The 17,143-nt window shown below is 46.7% G+C and overlaps 1 protein-coding gene across 4 annotated transcripts in view; it reads right to left on the reverse strand.

Annotated features, from left to right (window-relative positions):
• ACTR3B (actin related protein 3B) overlaps positions 1-17,143 on the reverse strand; it is a 62,123-nt gene that overhangs the window by 19,351 nt on the left and 25,629 nt on the right. For 3 of the 4 annotated variants that reach the window (XM_047763020.1, XM_047763018.1, XM_047763021.1), the window contains exons 3-6: positions 14,227-14,351; positions 13,483-13,593; positions 2,125-2,220; positions 1,153-1,260 (exon numbers count right to left, since the gene is read on the reverse strand). In XM_047763020.1, the coding sequence (XP_047618976.1) occupies positions 1,153-1,260; positions 2,125-2,220; positions 13,483-13,593; positions 14,227-14,351 (440 nt within the window). Of the gene's footprint in view, positions 1-1,152; positions 1,261-2,124; positions 2,221-13,482; positions 13,594-14,226; positions 14,352-14,517; positions 14,590-17,143 lie in introns of those variants that run through there. The other variant, XM_047763019.1, reaches the window with a different exon arrangement.

Here is a 17,143-nt window from a genome sequence, read left to right on the forward strand (position 1 = left end):
TTCTTCAATTGAAGTCCATGAATTGTTTTTTAAAAAGCCCAAGGAGCATTTTTAAAAGGAGCTACACACACACACACACACACACACACACACACACAAAACATAACCTGGCTGTCTTTTGCAGTGGTGAGCTGTACCCATGGCTCGTGAAAGTTCCTGGGCCAGGTATCAAACCTGTGCCACAGCAGCAACCCCAGCTGCTGCAGTGATGATGCCAGATCCTGAACCTGCCATGCCACCAGGGAACTCCAACATAGTTGTAATATATATAAATAACAAGTAACTAGAAATAAGGTTCCCTCTAAGCAGGGAACCTGGAGGAGGAAGGCCAGGAATGAGGGGTCTATCCACTGTACACCCCCTTCAGGCAGCTTCAATTAATTTTCAAAAAACAAACTTCAAATAATTCACCTAAACAGTCCACTGGACTGAAAGAAAAATATAGGTACTGTCTCTTAAAGCCAGAATTAGGAACCACTTCTCTAATATTTTAAAAATTAAAACCAAAAAACACTGCAGAGCATTCTGTGAGTCAAATAAACAATCTCCCCTTCCTGGCTCTTAAATTTTAAAAAACAGGAGTTCCTGTCGTGGCTCAGTGGAAATGAACCTGACTAGTATTGAGGATGCAGGTTCGATCCCTGGCCTCATTCAGTGGGTAAAGGATCTGGTGTTGCTATGGCTGCGGTGTAGGCCAGCAGCTGTAGCTCTGATTCGACCCCTAGCCTGGGAACCTCCATATGCTGAGGATGCAGCCCTAAAAAAAGACAATAAATAAATAAATAAATTTTAAAAAACAAGCCCTTCCCTAAAGCATGAGCTGACTGAAGCCATCCCCGTCTTGTCAGAGCACAGGGCCCGTCCTTCAGCGGCTGCGCACCACACCTGCTGACGTCCAAGGTGACAGCTCAGAATGTAAGCCAGGACGAGCCTCCTAGTGACGCCCCCCCACCCCCCCGACCCCCGCTCAAGCAGAGCCCAGAGTCCCACCACCATGGATTGCTAAGCACCGGCAGCACAGATGCTGGGCGGCGTCTTCTCTCTCCAGTGCCTGGGTTCAGAACCTCTTGTTCCTTTGCCCAGCAGTGACAAGGGAGTCACTCCTTCCTTCGGGGAGGCCGCCGGAGACCGAGGCCCTGAGAGTCTGCTTACCACCGGGATAGCGTGGGTGACCCCGTCCCCGCTGTCAATGACGATCCCCGTCAACGTGCGTTCGCCAACTTGTCTCGACGTCCAAGACGCGGCCAAGGCCAGCACTGCCTGCACGAGACACGGGACCGTGAGCAGAAAGGCAACGCCTGCCAGGGAGTGCAAACGGTGCCTGACGGTTCTCAGGGTCAAGCAACACGCCCTTTCTTACTCCGTCAGTCTGAGGAGCTCTTTCCCTTCCTCAGCCTCCCTCTTCCCCCTAAAATTCAAATTCCAAATTGGACAACACGCACATTTTGCACACAATCGGATGGAGTCACGTTTTCGATAAAATAAATCAAAGTTTGGCAAAGGGAAGCCAGTGTGAATCAGCAGGTCATGGCATGTGGCACCTGCACATCAATTTCCTATGCAACTCCTCCTCCTCCTCAGAGGGACCAGGATGTGCAGAAGAGACTGTGGGAGACACCTCCTTAAACTGATTCCCCAAAACTTCAGTCAGTTCCCATCTACAGGGGGGCAGAGAGTGAACAACAAGCAAAACCAACAAAATCCCCACACTCCGGGCAAGTGGCTTCAGAGGAAGTTCTACCAGCTCATGGAACCCGCATCCCTAGGGGGACCCTCTAAAGGCATCTGTTTGGTCTTTAGCAGATGGCATTGTGCTTTGATGATCAGAAGTGAAAGAAGACACAAAAGAACCGTACTTACATCCCTACTGTGTCACTCAGAGATGAAAACAGTAGCATTTCGTGCATATACAAAGACAAACGCTGGACAAGTGCTGCACCAGCAGTGAAAACATAAGAACCTAAATCACAGGAGCTGTTCTGTACCGTGTGTACGTTCACACCTGAATGGTGGGTATGAGTGGGTGCTGAGGGTGACAACGGAGCCCGTGGGATCGCCGTTTCTTCCCGGTCAGCCAGCCGGGGTCGCGGGGGTCGTGGGGGTCGTGGACACGGCTGCTTTTACCTGGACTGCAATGTAGAGTCCCGGGACGTTAAATGATTCGAACAGGATTTCCGCCAGGTACTCTCTGTTTTCTGGGGTGTTCAGCGGAGGTTCTGTCTGCAAGACAACAGCCACTGTAGCTGGTGTTCACCCGGTTTCATGTAATTGCATCAGCACCACAAAACAGTGAACCTGAAAGCACGTTCGTTAGGATGCTGTACCACCTGCTAGACGTACAGACTGCGTCCGCCCAGAGGCTACGCTAAAGACATCTGCACCTCGAGAAAGGGACAGCGACTTGGCTGTGGGGCTTCCAAGCCTGGAGACCGCGGAGTAAAGACCTCTCTAAACCCGTCTGCTCTGCGTAACCGCCCCCCAACAAGAGCCAGTTACAGAAAAGGAAACCCTACCTGCACGAACGTCACACCCAAGCACCCTGAAACGCAAGAGCCCAGCAGGGAGCTGCCAAGAGCAGGAAGAACCCAGTCGAGACGGGTGAGGACCCGGCACACCAGATCCAGGTAAGCCATACAGCTTCAAAGAGGAGCAAACACAGGAGCCCTTGCCCGGAACAAGAGCAGTCTGAGCCGAAGAGCAGAGGCCTCCCTCCCGAAGCCCAGCAGCCATCAGAGCACAGGCGGCAAAGGTCAGAGGAAGCATCTTTGCCTTCGAGTGTGAGCGGGAAGACCAGGGGCCGAAGCAGCCACACCCGGCCGCTGGCCCCTGCCCAGCCTGGACTCACACACAGCGGGTCAGAAAGAAGCCCCTCACTCAAAGATGAGGAAAGGACACGAAGAAACCAGCCAAAGAGCATCTCAAAGTACTATGAGAAGAGAAGGAGAGAGAGAAAAAAGTAATAGGAAAAGCAAAGGCAGACAAAAAACACGTACCCAGAAAAATACAAAAATAAAGCAGATGAAAATCATGACAAAGATATTAAAAAATTCAAGTATCTATTTTAAAACAATAACCACTATGAATCAGGAGGAAATTAATGGGATTACAGAAAGATAAAAAGAATAAATAAACCTGCTTTTTGTCATTCAGCAATAGGTTGGGAACATTTTTCCATGTCAATAATATGGATACACATCACATATTTAAGCTGCAAAAAAGAAAAAGAAAGAAAAAAAAGAAAGAATAAATAAAAATTCTCTGGGCCTTTGGCCAAAATTTCCACATTACCGACTGTTACAGACTGAGCTGTGACTCCCCAAGTTCCTACAGTGAGGGCCCAGCCCCCAAGTGCCTAAATCTGGAGGTGACACATCAAGAAAGATAATTAAGGTTGAAGGAGCTCGTGAGAGGGGAGCCTAATTGGACAGAAATAACGTCACTTACAAAGAAGGAAGGGACACCAGAGAGCCCTCTGGGCACAGACAGAGGAAAGTCTGGAGAGGACACAGTGGGGAGGCGGCCGTCTGCCAGCCAGGAAGAGAGCCCACCAGAAACCCACCCTGCCAGCACCTTCGCCTCGGACCTCCGGCCCCAGGACCATGAGCCGCTCAGCCGGTGGAATGTGGCTGTGCCCAGTCTGAGCGGACTCAGAGCAGGAAGGCCCAGCCAGCCTCGGTCAATGGCACAGCCACGTGGGGCCAGGTCTCAGAGCAGGAGCGCGTGGCCTGAGATTCGACATCTGACCACACAGCCAATCAAGTACTTTACAAAAACAAACTATCTTCAAACATGTGAGAACTTGGGAGAATCTGGTTCCTACAAACCCTTCAGTAATCAACTATCAGAAGATAAGCTTTAGCCAAACAACAGGAAGGCAAAAAAGTACAGCCAGACTTAGAATGAACAATTAATCCGTTTAAGATGTGGGAATAAAGATTTTTCTTTTCTGAGCATTACAGCTATGGAACAGACGGGAAACATAAATTAAAACAGCAGGAAAAGTATCAAGAGGTACAGATGAACAGGAGGAAAGAACAGAGATACTGATATCCTATCACAGACTCAAAAGACATTGTTCTATGGATAGAATATCAGAAACATTAGTATACACAAAGTTAGAAATATAAATATTAGAAGTTTAGTGACACAGTAAGAAGCAGATGACAGAGGAGGTAAGAAAATGTGGAAATGTACCAACGTGGTCATTCAGCACAGGAGGAAGTAATCATCCCTAAACACACAAAGGTGTTTTTTGTATTTTATTTAATGATTTTTATTTTTTTTCCATTTTAGCTGGCTTACAGTGTTCTGTCAATTTTCTACTGTTCAGCAAGGTGATCCAGTCACACATACATACATACATTCTTTTTCTCACATTATGCTCCCGTATGTTCCATCACAAGTAATTAGATATAGTTCCCTGTGCCATACAGCAGGACCTCACTGCTTATCCAATTCAAAGGCAATAGTTTGCGTCTATTAACCCCAAACTCCCAGTGCCTCCCATTCCCTCCCCCTCGGCAACCACAAGTCTGTTCTCCATGTCCATGATTTTCTTTTTCTACAGAAACATTCCTTTGTGCTGTATATTAGATTCCAGATATAAGTGATACCATATGGTATTTGTTCTTTCTCTTTCTGACGTACTTCACTTAGTATGAGAGTCTCTAGTTCCAACCATGTTGCTGCAAATGGCATTATTTTGTTCTTGTTAATGGCTGAGTAGTATTCCACTGTATATATATATATATATATATACCTTCTTAATCCAGATAAAGATATTATACAAAATTTTGTTTCTTTTTCTTTTTACTGCCACACCCACAGCATATGGCAGTTCTCGGGCAAGAGACTGAATCCGAGTTGCAGCTGGGACCTATGCTGGCTCCTTTAACCCACTGCTCCAGGCCAGGGATCGAATCTGCACCTCCTTAGCGGCACAGTCAGATTCTTAACCCACTGTGCCACAGCAGGAACTTTCAATATTTTTTTCAAGTACCAAATTATCAGAAATAACACATATCTAACAGACATCAAACAAGGAAGCTCCCATGTGATGCTCTGAGTTAAGGATCCAGTGCTGCCACAGCGGCAATGCAACCTGGGTTCGATCTCTGGCCCAGGAACTTCCACGTGCCGTGGGCACAACCAAAAAATAATAAAAACAATCTCTCAAAAAAATGTTTTTAAAGAAATCAAAGAGAATACTAAGATTGGGTTTTAAAATATTAATACACAAATAAAACACATTAAACACAGAAGACATAGCTTACAGCTAAAACAGGTGAACTAAGGCCATATCCAGCAGCAGGCCACACCAGCATGGTTAACTGACAGCTCTGCGGTCCAATCGGCTGGGTCATCCCGCCTCTGATTTTGCTAGGCTTTAGAGTGATTTCCTCTGTCTGCCCTTAGGACTTCACAGGAGCCTAAGTAGGTGCACGTGGCAGCACCTGGCAGGGGGACAGGCTCCAGAAGGTGCATCATGATTGCTAAGATCACCAGCGAGTACCAAGGAGAAGTCTACCTACTAAGGAGGTCTCTTGGCTAAGATCACAGAACAACATCAAATCACATCCTCTAGGCAAGAGACCATCCACAACAAGGAGCCCTGAGGCTCCAAAGTCAACACTGCTCCTGAGATCAGAAACAAGCTAAGCGTCCATCACAGGGAACTGATGAAACAAATTCATCCAAAGTATTCATAAAATAATACTTCGCAGCACATAAAAAGGATGAGCTCTGTGTGTGCTGATACAATCTCTATGATAAACTGCTACACGAAAAGAGGCCTTTCCACACTGCATTCGTTCTTAAACACTTTGTAGCAACAACTCTCTTTAAACAAACAAGGTGCAAGGGAGAGAGGAACCAGGAGCTGTTCAATGGCAGATTTTGGTTTCCCAAGACAGGAAAGTTCTAGAGACCTGTCACACAACAATGTGAATATACGTTAACTACTGAACCGTACCTTAAAATGGTAAATACCATATAATGCTTTTAATCAGTTTTAAAAATTATTACATTTTTTAAAAATTTTTTTAAAAGGTATACAACAGTATGTCTGTTTCATACCCATTGCACAAAATAAGGTTACATATATAACCCTGCGCCTGCACACGGCTGTCTGGTTAAGAGCTGGTAAAGACGCTTTCCTCTAGGAAAGGGGCTCCGGCGGCAGCACGGAGGGAGGGAGGCAGACACACGTGCACCCGAAACCCTTCTAGGCCTTTTGAATTCTGTGCTGCAGCTGTTCTCAAACACTCGAGCACATCTGGCTATCAACACGCTGGGGGCTTTCGTTTAGACTCTGGTGTAGCAACTGATGCAAAGCTCCAACACTGTAATGAGAATCAACACAGTCCCTGGATGGGAGAGAGAAAGCCATCCTAAGACACATGCGAGAAGTGACCCTCATCAAAGGCAGACTGCAAACGCGGGATCTAAAAGTCACTCAACCACACATAACTTCGTAGACTGTGCCGACCTCAAGGGGTTGAGATGAAATGTGTTACTGCCTTGAAGTACCCAGCACAGAGTTATTAGCACTGTGTCAGCAAGTTCTACCTGAGATTTCTTTCACTTAAAGCACATGAATAATGGCTGCAGATTCCAACAATACTGGTTACAACTTACCTCCTTAAACTTCCTCCTGTCAATCCGAAAAACAGGCCTAATAACCTCCTACCTCAGGGTTGTTGGTGGGATTAAATAACTGAGTGACCGTGGATCTACCCGTGGGGGAGGGCCAGGCACATATAACAAGTGTGGAAGAAAACCAGCTGAACACTCAGTGGTGTCTCTCATACCAGAAGAAATCACATATACTAACTTCGGAAATCTATAAGCTCTTTTCGCACCTTGAAGAGGAAGCCAAGCACCTTAACAAGTCAATTTTTTTTTTCTTACATTTTTTGGCAAAACCCATGGCAAAGCGTAGTATGTGGACCAGGGACTGAATCCGAGCCACAGCAGCTGCAACGCCAGATCCTTTAACCCACTGCACTGGACCAGGGGTCGAGCTAGTGCCTCCACAGCCACCTGAGCCACCGCAGTCAGATTCTTAACCCACTGCACCACAGCGGGAACTCCAGTAAGTTAACTTGATAAACGAAGCATTTAAACTGAGTTGAGGGGGAAAAGGAACCAAGAGAGGAAGGCTAAGAAGGCAGCCGAGTGCAAACAGTGTTTCCTGCCTGCCAGCTGAGAGCTACCTATTTGGTTTGAAGCAAAACGTGAGCCTAGAGAAGACATTCCCAGCAAGAAGCAGATTAACCCTGCCTCCTGGATTCTTCCTGGCTTTAAGATCAGTGTCAAATGATGTATCAAATAAATCCCAAATAGATTTGTATAAATATCGAAGGAAAAAAGGTTTCCTACATAAAAATTTACAGTTATAGGAGTTCGTCGTGGCGCAGTGGAAACGAATCCAACTAGGAACCATGAACCAGCTGTGGGTTCGATCCCTGGCCTCGCTCAGGGGATTACGGATCTGGCATTGCTGTGGCTGTGGTGTAGGCCGGCAACTGTAGCTTCGACTGGACTCCTAGCCTGTGAACTCCATATGCTACAGGCGCAGCCCTAAAAAGCAAACAATAATAATAATAATAATAATTTAGTTATAGATGTTCCAAAAAAACCTACAAAGACAAAAAAAAAAAAATCAACCAAGAAAAAGTATCTGCTCCTGACAAAAGCTTCTTATTTATTACATGAAAGAGATCACAGTATAAACAAAATGTGGGACATACATACCACAGAATATTATTCAGCCTAAAAAAGGAAGGAAATTCTGACCCCTGTTACAATATGGCTGCACTGTGAAGACATCATACTAAGTGCAATAAGCCAGTCAGAAAAGACAAATACTGTGTGATGCCACTTACATGAGGACCTAGAATAGCTAGTCACAGAGAAAGAAAGCAGGATGTGGGTGCCAGGGACTGGGGAAAGGGGGAGGGGGGTTATTCTCTAAACAGGTCAGAGTTTCGGTTTGGAAGATGGGTGGCTGTAATGGATACAGAGCATGTGAAAGGGCTCAATTCACCAAACTGCCCACTCAAAAATGGCTAAAATGATGAGGTTTTTTTTTTTTTTTGTCTTTTTGCTATTTCTTGGGCTGCTCCCGCGGCATATGGAGGTTCCCAGGCTAGGGGTCGAATCGGAGCTGTAGCCACCGGCCTACGCCAGAGCCACAGCAACGCAGGATCCGAGCCGCGTCTGCAACCTACACCACAGCTCACGGCAACGCCGGACCGTCAACCCACTGAGCAAGGGCAGGGGCCAAACCCGCAACCTCATGGTTCCTAGTTGGATTCGTTAACCACTGCGCCACCATGGGAACTCCTAAAATGATGAGTTTTATGGTAGGTACATTTCATGCAAAAGAAAAATTGAGGGTAAAGAAAGTTCATAGAAATCATAGCAATAAGAAAAGCAAAAAAACACGGGTATGTACAACACACAGAACATGCACAGGCAACTTACAAAAGAGAAAACACAGCGAATAAACAGGTCCAAAAACGTATAAGGTCAAAGATATTAAAATGTAAATTTAGGAGTTCCCGTCGTGGCGCAGTGGTTCACGAATCTGACTAGGAACCATGAGGTTGTGGGTTCGATCCCTGCCCTTGCTCAGTGGGTTAACGATCCGGCGGTGCCATGAGCTGTGGCGTAGGTTGCAGACGCGGCTCGGATCCCGCGTTGCTGTGGCTCTGTGTAGGCCGGTGGCTACAGCTCCAATTCGACCCCTAGCCTGGGAACCTCCATATGCCAGGGGAGCGGCCCAAGAAATAGCAACAACAACAACAACAACAAAAAAGACAAAAGACAAAAAAAAAGTAAACTTAAAAAAATCAATCAAAAATGACATTCATTAATGCTGACAAGAGTTCAAATAATGTGGCCTCTTGTACAGTGAAGATTTCCGTGTGGAAGGGCATGTTGAAGATTCAAAATTATTAACACTTCTGGACCTTCAAGTTATATATAATACACATAATTTTATTAATATAAAAAATGCTCTAAATATAGGAAAACATGTGCAAAGATTAGTTCTTATCATTCATATTAGTTCTTATAAAACCAGGAAACTGGAAACAGGAACAAACACCTAGAAAGAGGGGCACTGCGACACAGGGAATGTCCCCTGGACAGATGACGACCTAGCCGTTAACACGAAGGTGACGAAAGCCATGTAAGAAAATGGGGAGAGAGGGGCGGAGGCCACAATGCTGGATGCAAACTCATCTAACACCTGGTGAAAAGACTAAGGGAAGATTTATACTAAATGTTAATATTTCTGTTAACAGGGTAGGAGCGCAAAAAGGCCCACAGATGTTCTAAATCACACTTATAGTTCTACATAATAAGAAAAAAATCTTTTCAAGAGCTGTGAAGCCCTGGGTTACTCCCGTGTGCAAAGACCACAGAAACCCCAGTACCACTTCCTGAGGAGACTGCCAGAGGCGAGGAGGTGGCACAGAGCAGGGGAGCAGCCGTGCATCACCCTGGCCGGTGGCTCTGTGACACAGATGACACTCCCATGTCCAGCCAGCCCTGCATGGACACCTGCATGAATTCTTAAATGCCACTGTCCTCATACCTGTGGTCACATCATCGTGGCAGGCACTGCAAGTGACCTACCCACCAGCTACTCTCCCTTCTGCCTAAATGCCAGAACCCTAAACAATCACAGGCCCAGAGGAAAAGCACTTCCCAGACTCCTTCGTGAACAGGGAAGGCTAAGAGAGAATGTTCTGGCCAATGAGAAGTAAATGCTGCTGGATGCGGCTTCTAGGAAATGGCTTTAACAAGGCTGAAGGTAGACTCAGCAGTAGATTCCCTTCTGCTCTTAATACCCTCTTTCCTGGAATGCAGAGGTGATGCCTGGAGCTGCAGTAGCCAACGTGTGATCATAAGGCAACCTTTGAATGGAAGCCATGCTAAAGATACTAGAGCCCAAAGATCCCTGATGACACCAGGTAGCTGCCATACCAGCCCTGGCCTCCGTGCTACACATGCACCTAAGAAAATAAAACCCTTAACTTGCCTAAACAACTGTCTACATTTAATTACCTGCTGCCAAACAATCCACCATCTGTGAAGAATTTTACACTAAAATCTACATTTTTCCATTTAAGAGAATGTTTATGATATAATTAGGTTTTCCTGGTTCCTGAATCAAATTCAGCATTATTAAAGGCATATTCTTATGGGTCCTGAGAACCATAATCATAAATCCATTTTTTCCTCAATCCTCCATTTCTTTCATGTTTATCACCAGTAATTATTCCTGTAGGAGACCAATTTAAAAACAACTTTCCAAACCATTATTTATGACAAGATCTAAACTGGAGTTATCAAGTTTTTCTTACTTTTTATTACTGAAATATATAATTAAAACTTCACAGGAATGCAAGTCACACAAACATTTTTATTCATAACAGTGGTAAAGTATCATCTGGTATTAATTCAAAAATGAATAATTAATCAGTGCCATAAAAACCAATCCCTATTTCTGCATAAAGACAGCAAATGAACACATGTAACCTAATACTGCCTCACCCCCAAACCTCTCTATATAATTTTAAAAAGTAAAGAAAGCTTTTTAAAAATATAAATCCCCAAGGGGCAGGGAGGACAGGAGAGGCGAAGATGATACAGCGGAGGTTGGCAGTACCGGACGAGCCACAGCCAGGGAGGTCGGCCTCTGCCCTGGCTGGTGGCCGCCAGGCTGGACGGAGCAGGTCCAAGTCATTCTCAAGGGCCAGGAAGGGAACCACCCCAGGAGTCGGGACGTACCTCGTGTCATGGTTCATTTTATGGGTCAGCTCATCTGGGCTAAGGGACACCTGGAGAGCTGGCAGGACACTATTCTGGGTGTGTCTGGAAGGGATAAGCGTTCCGCAGGCTGAGTAAAGATAGGAGACTCCCCACTGTGGGTGCCACCACCCGAGCTGCTGGGGACACGAAGGGGACAAAGGACGAAGGCAGGGCGAGGCTCGCTCACTCCTGCTCGCTCCCGGTTCTCGAGCGTTCTTGAGCAGCACCTGAGGCCCGCTCTTGCCTCCCGGGTTTCTATTTTAAACGTCTGCAAATCTCTTTTAAAGCCGAACTTTCGTTCCACCCAAGGGCAATCATAAAGTACATGAATCTGTTTGGAACACTGGGCAACTCAGTACTGGAGAAAAGTGTAGGCTTCCCGTCTGCTATGTGCTCAATGCACAGGACAACAGGAGCTGAGTTTCTGAAACGTCTTGAAAAATACGAGCCACAAGGAGCGCATTCTCACACTGTGTGTTCAGATGACCAGTCCCAGCAGCCAAAGAACAATTCTGCGGGCTTCTGAGGGACCTTTTACTTAAATCCTTTAGACTCTCTTGCATCACGAAGCCCTTACCTCATCCTAACACAGCATTTCAGTAACTGTCTTCAATTACCTTTTTTTTTTTAACTTCCTTAGACAAGTGGCCACACAGTAGGATGTGGACGTTCCCAAGGTAGGGACGGAGCCACGGCCACGCAGAAGCAACGCCGTGCAGCTCTGCTGTGAGCCACCAGGGGAGTCCCGTCTTCAATTAACTTTAAGACTTGGCCACAAACGTGCATCCCCGCTTCACTCCCCTCTAACTATTCCATCAGCTAAGGACGGTGCGCACAGACCCGAAAGAAACTGACCGTCTCAGCACTTCCACAGTCACACAGGCAATGCGCTCACCTGCAAAATTCAGAGCACGGTACATGGAACACAGTATTTTCTTACAGTGTCTAATAAACTTGGTGATTTCTGAACATTCACTGCGAGTACTCGTTTTGGCAAATGGACTCAAGCCTTTCCATTTTCACACCAAACACTTCCAACTCCTTCCCGGAAAGTGGTTTTATCTTACTAGACTATACATACACCAGCTAAAGCAAGAAAAACTTTCTTGCAGGGAAAATGTCCTCTGGGCCGGGTCCTGGTGATGTGCATTTGTGCCACAGACCTGAGACTAGCCGACCCCGCAGGGGGGCCGGGGGGGGGGGGTGTACTCCTGGACGGGAAGCTGAGGCAGACGGAAGGAAGCAGCCGGGAACAGCGCCAGGGCCCGGATCCCACCCAACAGGTAGTCACGAGACAGGCGAGAGAAGGGAAAGTGCCAAGCGGGACAGGTGGGATCTGAGATTTGTTTTGGCTATAAAGACAAAGCCGCTCAGACACACTGTCACTTTCCTGGCTCCATTTCTTTCTCATATACCACTGAAGCTGCACAGGAAAGAAAATACACAGTGGCCTGTAAAAACATGTACTCAAACTTGGCAATTCCTAGTTGTGAAGATACAGCCAGAGGAAAAGATCAGAGCACTTTCAAGGACTTGCTGTAATAGATACTCAATATATAGATTCCACTAACTACCATAAAAGCCTTGTAGTTAACATATTTTAAGCCAGGTAATTCTAAAGAACACTCCATATTTAACATCAGGAAGAATTACATATTGGATCAGGGACCATTTGACAATGTACTTGCATGGAAACGATCCAAACCTAAATTATGTAGGTTTTAATGTGCAGCTTATGCTACGTGCAATTGCGCTCTATAAAGCAAGTTATTTTCTACATGTAATCAATTTAAACTTAAAAAGAACATTTCATGGGAGGAAACACGTGATGCTGAGTGGAACAATTAGAACAGATTCTATAACCAAGAGATACTTCTTTTCATTTCTCTGTAATGTTTTATTTTGGCTGAATAAGATCAATTAAGTACCATAATATCAGGGCCCGTAACTCAGCTCAGTTTTTTTTTTTTTTAGAGTAAGATTTAAACCTTGGCAAAAAAACACTCAGTCTTCTCTGCAGTAGGAAGCAAAAGTTAGAGGCGTCCAGTTACATCACAAGCACATCTAAGTACACAGCAGGCTCCTGCCCAAATCCCTTCCTGCCCCGTCTTCCCCGTTGCTGAAGGCCTGCCAGGTACTCGCCCTGTGAGGCCAGGTGCTCAGACACGGTCCCCTCACCGGCCCTGGGGAGAGAGAGATCTAGGTCAACCTCCACCTGTCAAAGGAACTCCAGCCCCCCTGCAAGGGACCAGGTTAGGTACAGACAGATGGGGCAACTCTGCTGGGAAACTTCTGGGAAAGGGAGTCTTAATTCTTAAAAAGTGCTTCTACCTCTGAAAGCAAATACACCAAGAGCGGGTAAGGGAACTTGGGCAACCACCCCAGGGCTGCAGGAACCAACACAAGAGGCCGAACCAGTGACTCAGGCTGGATCCTCGCCTCTGCCTCTGAGCTGGTGAAACCACCAGCCCTGCTCCGCCTGGCTCCCACCTGCCTGCTTCACAAAAAAATAAGCATTTTTGTTGAGCGTCTGCTATTGGCCGAAAGGCCACCCCAATTCCCACAGGCAAAAATGCCCCAGGGAAGAATATCGTGGGTTTAAAACCTCAACAACTTAAAATGTACGACGAGACACTCCTCTTCGTTCCAGTTACTCACCATTAAAAAATAATGATCCTCAGGTTCAGCTCGAAGATATTTAAAAATCACTTGTTCCATGAACCTTTCCATTAGATCCCAGTCTTCAATTATTCCATGTCTTATCGGCCACTAAAGCAGGACAAACCAAACCTCGTCAAGCTTCAGTTCCAGCTGTAAGAGCAATAGTTTAACCACAGCCCCGGCCCGGAAGAGACGGAGTTATTAGAGAACACAGGTCCTTTGCTTGGAGTGAATGTTAATTTATGTAAAGAAACAACAGGCCCTTTACCAGGAAGATTCAGCCACGCTGTTGTTTATGCTCCAGTCCCCCTACTCCTGAGGGCAAAGAACCGTCTCAACAGCGCGGGAACAGACGGGGCAGCGCAGCTCCAGCGCCGCACCATTCAATCTGGAGTTTGGGGTTTTTCCACCACAAATGTCTAGTTAAATACTTGCAGTGCTTCTTTTACATTAATCAACCCGCCCCTTTCCCCATCGGACAGGTCAACTCGTCAACCCCCAATTTCCCGCAGGAGCAGACCTTGCTCACCGCGGCACGCAGCGTCCCCCGATCCATTCTGCCTGCTGGGCCGTGCAATAAATTCACCAGCGGCCCACGTCAAAGACAACGGCGACAAGACCTCTTTCCACCCCACGCCCACGTGCACTCCCTACACAAGCTGCTACCGCCCCGCATGATTCGCGCTGCTGCTGGGTTCTTGCCTGTCCCCCCAGGGACACGACTCCCGGCCAGGAGCTGACCTTTGTGGCGTACGTGGGTTTGTCTATGGCTTCGTCCCCGATGAAGAAGTCCAGGTCGTCGACCCCTCTGAGCACCCTCCTCTGGGCTTGGTCGACCACCTTTGCCGACTCTCTGATGGCGATGCCTGGGGGGAAAGGCACAGGTTTCCGTCACCGCCCACACTCATTTCAGCGACGGAGAAAGGGCAGTGTCCCCCCTGCGCAGGTACAAGCACACTGTCAATGCGAGGGTTCCATCTGGGGTGGAGGGTGCTCGCAGAAAAGACCCTGTCTATGAGCACATCAAGTTACCCAGAAGCAAGCTCTGATGCTCCAGTGTTATTTTCTGCGTGGCCCAAAGGAATCGAGTTGGTCTGCCTTTACTGCTGACAAGCCACATACTGAATTTCTCAGTTCCCTCTGAAAAAAATCCCTCACGATAGTAAGTGAAATGCCCACAGAGTGTATATGTATCAATAGATTCCAAATTTGAAAATGGAATACAGGCAACAAAAGTAATACAGAAAAAGAGAGTAAACTGATTGTTACCAAGAAATAAAAAATAAAACACTGCCACCCCATTAAAAGAAAAACTTAAGACTAACGTCGACAGAAGAAAATACTCGAACAACTGTTACGTAAGAATATTGCTTTTTTTTAATAATACATTATTTTAATAACCACATAGCCTTGATACTTAGGAATGAAGAATCAGTCCTAAAGTTCCATCTAACGTGGAGATGGGGAAAGCTTCACAAAATTCCTAAGCCTTGTATGTACACTTCCAATTCCATAAACTCACCTTCATCGAGTTTCTTCCAAAACAAATTAGTAAACATATACAATTACTTTTAAAAGAAGATTATGTGAAATCCCTTATTTATTACAAATGAAAAATAGCAACAAAGCTGTGGGGGTGATTTTAAATCCTTTTTTCGGGAAGGCGTGTGGAAGTAACAACCTGAAGAGGTGAAGGAACAAGAGGCACAGGACAGAAATCACTCTGCCCCCCTCCTTGGCCCACTCCAACTCGCTGCCATATTTAGTCTGGAAGCTTTCAAGTCACAAAAGGTGGCACAAACCTGAAGAACAGAGCTTCAGCAGGACTAAAGAAGCAGATGGGATGTGGAACACGGGGGCTGAGTCCAGGCAAAGTGTCCAGGTCAGAAGCAGGGAGCATGTCGGGGTCATGAGGCTGAGAAGGGGGCCAGACAAGTCTTCGGGGCCAAAACTTACGAAGGCAATCTGTAGAAATGACCACAACCCCCTGAACCCTGACCACACCACTCAACAGCACCCTGACAGGCCCCACACTGAAACACCTGATGCACCTGTTAGCATCTCAAAGGGCCCCTGGCCAGATGGCTTGCAGCAGACCTCAAAAACCCTGTGCAAACTGGCAGGTTCCACCCTCTGGGCAAGGGCACACTTAACTATGCATGAACTTAGAATTAAACTGCCAGGTCAATACAAAAGACTCTAAAGAGACAAAGGCAAAAAGATTCTTCAACTCATGACATCATTCACACTTACCAAGAATTTGAGGGCACTCTATCTAAGCAGAAGAAAATCACCACCTTAGAGAAAAAAACGCCCAACTTAGAATGAAACTATCACACTCAAAAATTTAAATGACAACAGAGTAAATCTTATCCCACCCAAAAGTACTCTGACCCCGAATCACAGCAGATCTGTTTCTAGTGGCCCTTAGAAAACAGCAACAGCAACAACAAAAAACCAAAGTGTTCTTTTTTAACTATTACACAGAAGCGACTGGATCCACGAAAGCGAGTGGAAGTATACAGCGCTTATACTCAAACTCGTTCCTTTATGCCCACAGAAAGCAAAACATGGTCCACACAGTCCCTGCGACTATGATGGAGAAACGAGTCTAGAGGCGTCGCTATCGGTGGGCGTCCGAGTATCCATGGAGCACACACGCCTCCTAGAACAGACTTCTAAGCCTCCTCCAGCAGCCCTCAGCTCACTACTGGACCCCGACTGGGTGTAAACACAGGAAACAAGAAATGGGCGGAGGACACTACGCTGGAAAGGGCAATAAATATGTACCAGGTAAGAGGATCAACGTCTCAGCACTCCGCCTGGTGACATACACGTGGCATCGCCAGGCAAGGCGAAGAGGCCATGGAGAAGAAGGAAGCTGTTCTTCACGTCCTCATCCAGAGGGTTCACTAAACCGGAGGTTAGGAGAAAAAAGCCAGGTGCAAGGTGCTGTGTGTGGCACATGCCACCACTTGCGTAAAAACCTGTCTGTGTGTATCTGCTGGAATGCGCAGAGTTACCTCTGAAAGGAACCACAGGAGACCAGAAACGGTGATGGCCATCTAAGAGGGGACGTGGGTGGGAGAAAGTTAACTTCCACTGCACATCTGTTTGTACCATTTAATTCGTATGCCACATGAATGTATTATTACTCAAACTGATTAAACTTGGGAAGACGGAGTAAGCACACTTTGCCCTACTTCTCTGAGCACAGCTAGAATCCCTGGACTTTGCATTTGAAAGAAACAGGAAGGTGCTGAGAGGTGAGGAGAAGGCAGCAGACTGGGAGAAGGCAGCAGTCCTGGGCAGTGGTGACTTCCTGGGTTTCTTGTCCCAGGTACCCCACACTGGCTGCCAGGGAAGCCAACAACCCAGAGATACCAGTGGGAACAAACAAAGAAGGTCTCCCTGAAAGCCTATCTCCAGCCAAAGGAGAGGAAAGGGTGGGAGAAAACAGAAAATTGTTAAACAATAACTACCTGACTCCAGTCAAACGACAGAAAAACAAGCCCCTACCAGCAGTGTAGACACACACAGGGAGCCAGGACTTCCATCCCACCCCTCTGCCTCCACACTGAGCTCTGTCAGAGGGCCCAGCAGGAAGTCAACAGGTCCACTGATGACAGCAGGGCACCCCTCGCCCTCCCAGTGGACG

The sequence above is a fragment of the Phacochoerus africanus genome, chromosome 16, assembly GCF_016906955.1.
Source record: "Phacochoerus africanus isolate WHEZ1 chromosome 16, ROS_Pafr_v1, whole genome shotgun sequence".
Classification (NCBI taxonomy): Eukaryota; Metazoa; Chordata; class Mammalia; order Artiodactyla; family Suidae; genus Phacochoerus; species Phacochoerus africanus.